Source organism: Octopus bimaculoides, chromosome 19 (genome assembly GCF_046866305.1).
Source record: "Octopus bimaculoides isolate indiv1 chromosome 19, ASM4686630v1, whole genome shotgun sequence".
NCBI classification, from domain to species: Eukaryota; Metazoa; Mollusca; class Cephalopoda; order Octopoda; family Octopodidae; genus Octopus; species Octopus bimaculoides.
In genome coordinates this window covers 35,508,164-35,520,515 of record NC_142946.1, presented here as the reverse complement: position 1 = coordinate 35,520,515, position 12,352 = coordinate 35,508,164, and the positions used below count along the sequence as shown (strand labels likewise).

Genomic DNA, 12,352 nt, shown 5'->3' with positions numbered 1-12,352 from the left:
GGAAATTTGGAGGACAAGAAGAGACTGAGGGTTGTGTCTGTTGATTTGTATGATGGGGTAGACACTGTGATTAGCTGGCAGTGGTGGCAGGGGCGGCAGTCGTAGTGGAATGAAGGTGGTGGCCGGAGTAGTGTTTCGGAAAGAGGCTGGATTAAATGTGATGTTAACAGTACTCGTATTTGAGGAGTAGACCCCGTTGTTGTTTTAACCCCAGGTCAGCAGATTTATGATCAACGATCCTCCAATCACGACCATCTCGCAGTTTTCCTATACTCTTTTACTCTTTTACTCTTTTACTCTTTTACTCTTTTACTCTTTTACTTGTTTCAGTCATTTGATTGCGGTCATGCTAGAGCACCGCCTTTAGTCGAGCAAATCGACCCCGAGACTTATTCTTTGTAAGCCTAGTACTTATTCTATCGGTCTCTTTTGCCGAACCACTAAGTTACGGGGACGTAAACACACCAGCATCGGTTGTCAAGCGATGTTGGGGTCACAAACACAGATACACAAACACACACATATGTATATACATATGTACGACGGGCTTCTTTCAGTTTCCCTCTACGAAATCCACTCACAAGGCTTTGGTCGGCCCGAGGCTATAGTAGAAGACACTTGCCCAAGGTGCCAATGAACCTGGAACCATGTGATTGGTAAATAAGCTACTTACCGCACAGCCGCTCCTGCGCCTATGTACAGGAAACGCGTTTTCTTTTTAAACGGTATGATGTCGTTTGAGGGAGATTTGGCTGAACGACCGGACTATGTATCAAATGCTACTGGATTACACGTAAAAAAATAGATCCGCGTGATGGTCGTGATTGGAGAATCGTAGATCATAGATCTGCTGACATGGAGTTAAACAACAACGTCTAGTCTCAAATACGAGTACTGTTAATGCCACTTTTAATTTCCAGAAAGTCGTGCAACCACGTAGAGGCTTCCAATTGATCATAAAATGGAGACAGTCAGGAGGAATGATCATGGTGCGATGAAGTGCTGATTAAGGAAAGGTGGTGATGGTCATAAATGGTGGGGGGGATTTTGCAAGTGTAAGGGTAGACGTCTGAATAATGTGTGGGTAGGAATATGAGAATGTGACAATGTGAGTGAGAGGTGGGAATAGAGATAACGTAATAATAGTAATGGTGAGGCGTGGTGAGAGACTTAGGGAGAAAGGGGATAGCGTTTAGCTACCACCTAACCTGGCGTAAAGATGGTTCACTGCTCTTTAGCAGTTGTTTCCGTGCTGTCAGTAACAATCGTACTGCGTGTGTGCGTTAGTGAATCTGTGTGTGTGTGTGTATGTGTGTGTGTGTGTGTGTGTGTGTGTGTGTGTGTGTGTGTGTGTGTGCGTGGTTATGCACATGGATAAAAAGCATTCATAGATATGTGTGTATAGTTGCTCTTGCATGCTATTTTTTTACGTGTAATCCAGTAGCATTTGATACATAGTCCGGTCGTTGGCGATTAAATCCAGTTGGACAAGACCTTTCATATGTGTGTATGTGTGAGTGTGCGTGTATGTGTGTGTGTGTGTCTGCGCGCTTGCTTGCGTGTGTGTATGTGTTTGTGTATTCTGAGAGCAGAATATGTTATACTTACAACTTGCAAGATGTTTCATCTTGTGAACAACAAACCTGATCCGAGAATCATCAAAGATTTTGATGTGACTAAGCGCTGAGTTTGGAAGCTCTAATAATTAGGGATGTGTTTTTGTGCGTGTACTTTTGTGTATATATGCCAGTATTTGATTTAGTATGTGAGGATTCTGAGGAGTTCAGAAATGCCTTTTTGACATTATTGTCCCCATAATAATGCCTGTTAGGGCTCCAGCTTCGAGTGATATAACGTATAACACCTTGAGTCAGGGTTCGTTGAAGCTATCACATGCAGAATGGTCGATATGAAATATTTCGACAAATAGATCAGAGTCAATGGCGAATTTTACTCGATGCTGAGCGAATGAACAGACAACAAACTGTCAACGGCCCGTGCATTTAGCAAAATATTTCTCTCTATTTTGTAGTGGCGTGGGCAGAGGAGGCATATCAACCTGCAAAAGACCAATGTGGCTAAAACTCAAACTAGACATTCATGTCCCATTGCTCGATCAGAATGTCTGGCATGGAAGGGTTGCATTAGTCCGGGTAAGTAATATAATCTTTGGTCCGACCAATTGGTCCGACCAGTGATATAATCTTCAAATACACGAGACGATGTATATAAGACAATGTGGATAAGGTAACAAAAACTGATAAAAATAAAATGACATTAGACTAAATACCGACAAAGCAGTATAAATCATAAACATACATATGTACAAACATACACACACACACACATATATGACAAGCTTTTTCAGTTTCTGTCTACCAAATCCACTCACAAGGCTTTGGTCGGCCCGAGGTTATAGTAGAAGACTCTTATCTATCTTTGTTTAGAGCACATCATTTATTAATTGAAATGCCTTCCATCCTGCCCTTATTCTCTTTGAGGTTTCATCATCCGTACCTCGATTCTTATTCACTGTATACCCTAAGTAGACGTACTCCTTACCTCCTCAATTTCATCGTTCCCCACCTCCATTCGGCTGTGTGCTACGTCTTCTGACCACAAATATTTGTTTCCGTTTGGTTCATTTTAAGACTCACTACTAAGCTGTAGATGCTTAACTCTGTCAGCGTGGGCTGCAGCTGGTCTGTGGTTTCAGTGATAAGCACAGTGTCATCTACCAATCGGAGGTGTTTTAGTTGCTCGCCATTGATGTCCACGCCTCCAGTCCAGCTGATGTTCGTGATGACCATTTCTAGACATGCGGTAAAGATCTTTGAAGAGATGGTATCACCTTGCTTTACACCCTTCTCCATTGGTGCCCTTGCTGCTGGTGATAGGTGAGTTGAATCTGTTGTGCATCCAGAGTTCTCATCTCTGAGCAGTTTAACATATTTCGCCTCGATACTTTGCATTTCCAGAGATTTCAATTTTGCGTTCATCTCGACGCTATCGAAGACCTTTCCGTAATCAACAAAAGCAAGACGCAATAGAAGCTTGTATTCGTTCGCTCCTTCAATGAGTTGTGTTAGAGTGAATCTGAGATCTATTGTACTATATAGTTCTTCTGGAAACCTGCTTGTTCTCTCGGCTGTTGTTCGTCGAGGTGTTTTGATTAGTCTAGTGATTATGACCTTTGTAAACAATTTACACAAGAGAAGCAAGAATCATATGAGGTGATAGCTTTTTAAATATTCTTTATCGTCCTTCTCATGAAGCAGGATGGTATTTAAGTCTTTCCACTTCGAGGGTACATTGCCCTCATTCAGATAGCGATTGAAACGTAGAACGAGGATTTTCCACATCTCTTCATATATTTATATGTATTCTGAAATTTATCGATGCATTCCAGTATAAACGCACGTGCGTGCGCGCACACAGACACACGCACAACCAGGTGCATTTATATCCGCTAGCAGTAATACTAGTAGTTGATCGAGTAATTTTACTGTTTCTCAGGAATCACATTCAAGGTATTATTATATATATAATTTACTCCTCCTGTATGTGTTTATTTTATAAGAGAGAAATATGTAATAATTGAAATAGAAAAAGATCCATTTCATACATGAAATGGTTTAACTGGTATGAAAATGGTCTCATCTTTACCACAACCAGTGAGAATGTTCGCCTCAATGCAGTTCATCATAAGTTTGTGCATAATTAATCTTGTACCATTGCATAATTTACTTGAGAAAAATTATGTAAGAGCATAATCTTATTTTATTTATGCGACCTTTTAAAGCCTAGCCAAGCTCATGGGCCCAGTTTCCCGATTTCTATGGCGTATGTGTTCCCCCCAGCTGGACGGGACGCCAGTCCATCGTAGCATTACTCAAGAAACAGGAAGAAAGAGTGAGAGAAAGTTGGGGCGAAACAGTACAACAGGGGTCGCCACCATCCCCTGCCGGATCCTCGTGGAGCTTTAAGTGTTTTCGCTCAATAAACACACACGACTGGGAATTGAAACCGCGATCCTCCGACCGCGAGCCTGCTATCCTAACCACTGGGCCATTGCGCCTCCAATAGCATAATAGGAGTCCCTTTTTTCAGCTGAAGACAATGAGGAGCTGTACCTGGTGGTTCTAGTGAGTTCAAGAATTCGATGGAGTAGTTAACACTATCCTGATCATCAACAACACTGTCAATTGAGTTATGAGTGAATACTTCTCCCGTAAGTTCATTCAAAAGCATGTTATTAATGCTATTTACAGCAACACATTTTGGAGCCAGGATAGCTCGCTGACAGATCCCATCAGTATTGTTGTAATTATGAAGAAGTTTAGGAAAGATTTCATCCACCAAATCATCGACGGAATCATTTGAATAACATATTGGATTGAGAATAAGAAACTGTTTTTCATCAATTGGAACTCACCCTTCACCGAATTTCAAAAGCTGCTCTGCAAACAGTTCAGCTGATTGATTTTTTGAAAGCCCCGATCTCATATAATAACCGAAGTAGAAAAAAGATCAATTTCATATATGAACTTCTGTTTGTTTATTATATGATAATAAGTGAGTTGTATATGTTATTTCATTTATCGATACAGCATTGGAAATTATGTAATACATTTTATTTAAACAGTTAATTTATTCATTCTTGAATGTAATGATAGTAAAGGCAAATTAAGTTATTGAAGTATTCATGTTGTATTAAGAGTGCATATTTCTTTATAAACAATGTGTTTTTATTTTATTTCGGAGTGCATACACAAATAAAAATACACATACACATACACAGACAGACAGATAGACACACAGACACACAGACACACACACGCGCGCACACACGCACATACACACACACACAAACAACACACACATTAGTGTATATATTATATATAAATATTACAAAGCCTCATTGTGAATTAATTAAGAATGTATACACATTGTATTTATATCACTGATGTACGGAAAGGTAGCGAGAGTCTCCTGAGGGACCGTTTCAGAGTTTGTTGATCACACATCAGAGATGACGTACACTGTTCCTCTATAAATGAGCATTGAGGAGCTGCGTATAAAACAATCATAAATTAGACAAGCATCATGGTGGGTAGCCTAATCACCATATTTGCGTTTAGGATAGATCATTATAAATTAAATAATATCTGTTTATGTGCATCTTAATGTAAATCGGAAAATTAAAATAAATAAAAACATTATGAAGCCTGGCTCTGGGTGTTTTCTCATTTTCTCCGCACGTCAATAGTAAAGAAAGGCATTTGCTTGTCTTATTATTTCACATCGACGACCATTCTTACAATCCATGCTGTTCCCAATAGAGCAGATTTCAGAATTCATGCAACTCTTGTAGTTACACCAATCCCAGTAAGGAAACTGGGAAGATGCCAAGTCTGGGATTATTTCTGCAAAAATCCTCCACAGGCGTAGGAGTGGCTATGTGGTAAATAGCTTGCTTACCAACCACATGGTTCCGGGTTCAGTCCCACTGCGTAGCACCTTGGGCAAGTGTCTTCTACTATAGCCTCGGGCCAACCAAAGCCTTGTGAGTGGATTTCGTAGACAGAAACTGAAAGAAGCCCGTCGTATATATGTATATATATATATATATATATATATATATATATATATATATATATATATATGTGTGTGTGTGTGTGTGTGTGTGTGTGTGTGTTTGTCCCCCCAACATCACTTGACAACTGATTCTGGTGTGTTTACGTCCCTGTAACTTAGCGGTTCGGCAAAAGAGACCGATAGAATAAGTACTAGGTTCACAAAGAATAAGTGCTGGGGTCGATTTGCTCGACTAAAGGCGGTGCTCCAGCATGGCCACAGTCAAATGACTGAAACCAGTAAAGAGTAATCTTCGTATTTCCCCAGCCAAAGCGGCATTTCGTTCGCTTTTACAGTCTGAATGAAAATCCTGCGAAGTCGACTTTCATTCCTTCGAGGTCGATAAAGGAAGTACCAGTTGAACACGGGGGGGCAGACGTAATCAACTTAACCTCACCCATGAACTTTCTGGCCGTGTGCCAAAATTTGAAATCATCATCATCATCAAGGTGGTGAGCAAGCCGAATCGTTAGCACGCCGTGCCAAACGCTAAGTAATAATTCTTTCGTCTGCATGTTCTGTGTTCAAATTGCCTTCAATCTTTTTGGGGTCGATAAATTAAGTACCAGTGAAACACTGGAGTCGATGTAATCGACTAGTCCCCTCCTCCCAAAATTTAAGGTTGTGTGTCTTTAGTAGAAAGGATTATTATTAGTAGTATTATATTATTATTATCATTATTATTATTATTATTATTATTATTATTATTATTATTATTATTATTATTATCATTATTATTATTATTATTATTACTTCATCTTTTGACGTAGTCACCAATGTCTTCGGCCCTTGTGGCCAATACAATAAAGAATTACAATTATTAATTTTCAACCCCCAATTTTCTGTTCTTTCACCTAACCTTGACTCCTCGTTTTCGTATCATTTCCACAGCCGGTTTTTCCTTTTTTTTCATTTCGTTTTCTCTTTCGTTGTTTTGTTGGTTCGTTTATTCCGCTTCATTAGTTTATCAGTTACTTAATTACACAGATATACTCTCTCTCTCTCTCTCTCTCTCTCTCTCTCTCACACACACACACACATATACACATACACACATTATATATATGTGTGTATAAATACATATATATATATTTGTGTTTATGATAGCTCATTATATACATACACACACACACACACACACACACACACACACACACACACACACACACACACACACACACACACACATATATATATATATATATATATATATATATATATATATATATATATATATATCTATATATATACATCTCGGTCTCTGTTCTTTTCTTATCACTCACTATTATTTTATTTCCACTAGTCCTCCTCTTTCACATTCTCCACCTGCCCTTTACTTCAATCTTCACAATTCTATTCCCCACCCCCATTCATCTGATCCTGCCTCTGTCCACGCCACGCCACGTCGCCTCTCCTCTCTGTCACTCTCTGTTTATCAAGTGTCCTTGTCCGTCAGCCAGGAATCAACTCATGAAAGGTGACCGAGTCGAGGCTAAACACCTGAAACGGCAGAATCGCACCTCTCCCTCCTTATCCAACACTAATTCACTTCATTTCATTAACTAATTTCTATGCACTTCTTATTACTCTTCTCCTCCCCTACTCCCCCATACGAAATATTCACTTGTATCTGTCCTATATCTTCTTCTACTCCCTATAGAGATCGTCTCTTGTCTCGTTTCTGTCACCCCTTCTCCTCCACCTCTAATACCGGCCATCACTAGTGTCATTAGACTAGCTTCTGTTTTTGTCTTTGTTAAACACCAACAAAGATACGTCTTTTCATTCATAAAACATTTTTTTATAGTAATATCGAGTTCCTTATAACTGATTCATAATTTTTATCTGAAGTCTTCCAGCCCTAAGATTAGTACATGTCAACAGAAGAGCACTTCATTGTTATTCTTTGTGATATCATTACTCTATGAATAGGCCTTTGCGTTGTTAACTTGACCTCTCAGAAGAAACAGCTTAATTTCCCTCAAATCACACATTTCTGTCTAATGCACAAGATATGTTAGGGCTAAAAAAAAAAACAATAACAATACCAAGAATGACGATGAAGGCGACAAAGACGTGGGCGACAACAACAACAACAACAATGAACATAATTACAACAAAGGCCATATTAACCCGAGATGTAATTGGTTTTATCGTTTATTTTCTTAATCTTTTTACGTATTTCATTCATTGGACTACGGCCATGCTGGGGCACCGCCTTGAAGAGTTAAGTCGAACAAATCGACTGCGATACTTATTTTTTATTTCTGGTGGTGATTAAATCGGTCTCTTCTCACGAATCAGTACGTTACGGAGACGCAAAACAAAAAAAAAAAAAAGTAAAACAACACCGATTATTAAGGGGTTTCTGCCTACGAAATCCACTCACAAGACATTGGGTAACCCGAGGCTATAGTAGAAGACATTTGCCCAAGGTTCCACGCTGCAGGACTGAACGCAAAGCATCCCGGTTGCAAAACAAGAAGAACAACAACAACAACGACAATAATAACCACTTAACCCAATTTGTTTCCACGACGTCAGCGTCGCGTAAAGCGGATCATTGCGCTGAGCGGATCATTGCGCTAAGTGGATCATTACGCTAGGCGGAGGATCATTGTGCAAAGTGGATCATTTGAAACACAGACTTCAGTTTAGTTTAGGGAAAGGCTCTGACAAAGTATGTTAAACAAGACCGTACAGCTAAACAACTGTTAGACACTGACTAGATTCATTTCGCCATGTAATGTGTACACGCCAGGATCAACATTCGGAAATCTAGACATACAGCTGTACACTAGTAACTGACGTCATAACAACATACGGCCATGTTGTTCACTACATATAAAATGATATTGCATGTAAGGATGTGTAGTGCTGTTTTTAGCTACATGAGGTCATAATCTTCTTGGAGATATGATTCTAATTGTCGCATCAAGTAACTCAATAAGTAAATATTGTGATGTAGATCAACAGGAGCAGGGATATGTTACATCATCAACGCAAAGAAATCTATAGCCGTGAAGGTATATGTATGCATGTGTATATGTGTATATGTATACATATACGTAAATATATCTATAACATACTAGCAGAAATACCCGGCGTTGCCCGGGTTAAAGAGAATAATGAAATCTAAAAACGCCGTCTAGACTACGCATCATCTTTATATATAGAGATGTATATACACACACGCACCCAAACACACGTATATATATGTATATCAATATAAATATATGAACGTCAATGAAGTTTCGTAAAAGAAGGTGATCATGTACATACTTTCTTGCTGTTGTGATTATAACACCTCATTGTAAACTATGTTCCTTGTTTTCCCTTGTGGAGCATATACAAATAGGTTTTGTGTTGCTGCCCACTCTTGAGCAGCCAACATACAGTTGTCCATGTGAGAAGCAGGGCTCTTCCAAGAGAAGACCAGCTACAGACAGTGTTTGACCCTGATATTTGTTTATGGACATGGCAAAAGTCACACGAAGGGGGAATTGTAGTCTTCTGAATGTAAAAGGAATGTCTGCTCCTGATGGAGTAAGAGGAATTCTTGGAATAAAGACGTCATCCCCTTTTGCACATTCAGAAAGAATGGTAGCCTCGATAACTTGTGACATCATTTTCTAAATAATGCTCATCTGTTATGTTTGGGTTAAAATTTCATCAACATCAAAAATATATGAATTTTCATGGGAGTTATGGCCGTTATGCAAAGAAGAATATAATTTCCAAATTTCATAAAGATCCATTCAGTACTTTTGACGTAGTTTTGGATAAGAAAACAAATGACTAATGTGTGTGTTTGTGTGCATGTGTATGTGTGTGTGATGGGTGTATATATGTATAGATATCTGTATGCATGTATATATGTATATATGTGTACATATTACATGTACATCTATATATATATATACATCTACACATATGTATACATATACATGTATGTATAGATCTATATATATATACATATACGTGTACATCTATATGTATACATATACATCTCTCTCTCTCTCTTTCTCTCTCTCTCTTTCTATCTCTCTCTCTTTCTCTCTCTCTTTCTCTCTTTCTCTCTCTCTCTTTCTCTCTCTCTTTCTCTCTTTCTCTCTCTCTCTCTCTGAAAGTATCTGTCATTACAGTATCGAAATGGTGTACATATACATGTATATGTATACATATACATCTCTCTCTCTCTCTCTCTCTTTCTGTCTCTCTCTTTCTCTCTTTCTCTCTCTGTGAAAGTATCTGTCACTACAGTATCGAAATGTGATTGTTTCAGTTAGTGGAATAGTTTCATTTTTAAAGTGAAAGTATTTGACATGAGTGTTTTTGTTTCACTTTTGACACGTAATACTTAAATAGTGGAGGAGATATTATGTTGCCGTGTGCTCGAACTCTGCAAGAGGTTAATAATTTTTTTGACTAAAACACAACTGGAACCCTAAGTAAGGCATGTGTAAAATTTGAATGAAATTGGTTGCGTAGTTCTCGAGTTTTAGGGATTCACACAGACAGACAGACAGACAGACAGACAGACATTCTAATTTTTATATATATAGATTAATAGCGATAGATGCAGTATTAATACCAAAAGCAATCTTTGTCTCCAACTTAAGGTAGAGGTTGTGTTAGAACGCAGAATACTGCTTTGTTTACTTTGAGAGAATCTCTCATAAAGACTCGTGGTGCATAAAAGCACTCAGCATTATACCGTTGACAGACAAGGTTCATCTGCTACGGCCGCCATAAGTACTCGATCACGCCGGGACTGCCAGATCACCGTGCAAGGGCTTCCTCAGTAACAGATGTCCAGTAGCGACATAACAGCCGAATCACTCGTCAAAGTTATACAGAATCTCAGGATATATCTATATATGCAGGCACCTGCGTATGCGTATACAAAAGCGCTCACATCCACAAACAAAATCACACACACACATATATGAAGAGAGAAAAATGTGAGATAAAATGAGAAACAGTGAGAAAGACTGGAATCTAGAAAGGAACGTGTAAGTCCAACGTTCCACCAAGACAAAAGAGGTATCAATAAGTGTGGAGAATCATATATTACAAGTGTTGAATATTCAATGCACCACCGTGACTAATATTTTAATACCCATTATTTTTCATACATACAAGCATACATATATTCGTACATACATATATACATAAATTCATACATATATATATATATATATATATATATATATATATATATATATATATATATATATATAAATATATATATATATATATATATATATATATATATATATATATATATATATATATATATATATATATATATATATATATATATATATATATATATATATATACATACATATATATACATATATATATATATACACATATATATATATATACATATATATACACACATATATATATTTATATATACATATGCACAAATATATATACATGTATATATATATGTATATACACACACACACACACACACACACACACACACACACATATATATATATATATATATATATATATATACATATAGACATATGCATACATACGTAGATACATACATACATAGATACATACATACATACATGCATTCATATATACTATATGTGCTATATATACAGGATGCGTAAGGTATTTGAGGACATGCCATTTTTGGTATCATTGCTACATTTTTTGCTGACTGAATAATCTTGGTTTCAGAAAATAATAATGGCAGACCCACAGCTAACTCAAGAAATGAAGTGGCATGCTGTTATTGTGGTTATAAAGGCTGAGCATAGCGATTTAGAAATGTCTCGATTTGTAAAAGTTGCCAGATCTTTCTTCTACAGAGTTTGTAAGGAGCTAGAGACTGAAGATGGAAACGTTTCACCAGTATCAAAGCAGAAAAAAAGCATTCTAAACACTCTGAAATTATCAGAATACCCGAATTTAACCAGCAAGTTCAATAGACCATTGATTAAAATCCCAAAAATCAATGAGGTCAATTGCAAAAGATTTCAATGTGTCAGAAGGAACAGTCAGAAATGTTGTCCACGAAGACATCAAATATAAGTCTTATATGATGAGGAAAGGTCAATTTGTCAGATTCTATGATCCAATGACTCAAGGGACGTTACTCTTGGGTAGCATTGTTTGGATTTTTGTTTCCCTTGGATTTGTCCTTTGGACAAAGTTTTGTGGTCAATTTGCTTGCATTATTTTGATTTTGTTCTGGGAATGGTGTTGTTATACTTGCGTGCTGAGGTAGTTCGTCACTGGTGAATATTGCTTCTTTGTGTGGAGTTCGTGTGCTTTGTGTGTTCACAATTAGGAAAGAGGCTATCCTGGTGGAGTTACTGTCGCAGATAGGGGCTCTACTTTGAAATATTTGAGTGTAAAATATTGCTTGTGTATGCAGGGGAAGATGGTTTCATCCCTAATATTTAAGATGTTATCTGTTGATTGCATAATGTTTAATTTTTCAGTAATACAAAGTTCACATTTGGTACCCTGTCCAGGATAGCCCCTTTCCTAAACGTGAACACGTGGCACACGAACTCCACACAGAAGAAATATGCCCCAATGAGGAACTACTTGAGCACATAAGTATAACAACACCAACCCAGAACAAAAACAAAATAATGAAAACAAATTGACCACACAAAAACTTACCCAAAAGACAAATCCAAGCGAGACAAGCATCCAAAATATGCCACCGAAGAGT

General features: G+C 37.7%; 1 protein-coding gene across 1 annotated transcript in view; it reads right to left on the bottom strand.

Moving 5' to 3' along the window:
- Positions 1–2,603: 2,603 nt before the first annotated feature.
- Positions 2,604–12,352, bottom strand: part of LOC106867945 (uncharacterized) — a 68,541-nt gene continuing 58,792 nt past the window's right edge. Inside the window, exon 2 of the mRNA XM_089366421.1 lies at positions 2,604–3,191. Coding sequence (XP_089222547.1) covers positions 2,604–3,191 — 588 coding nt within the window. The remainder of the gene's footprint in view (positions 3,192–12,352) is intronic.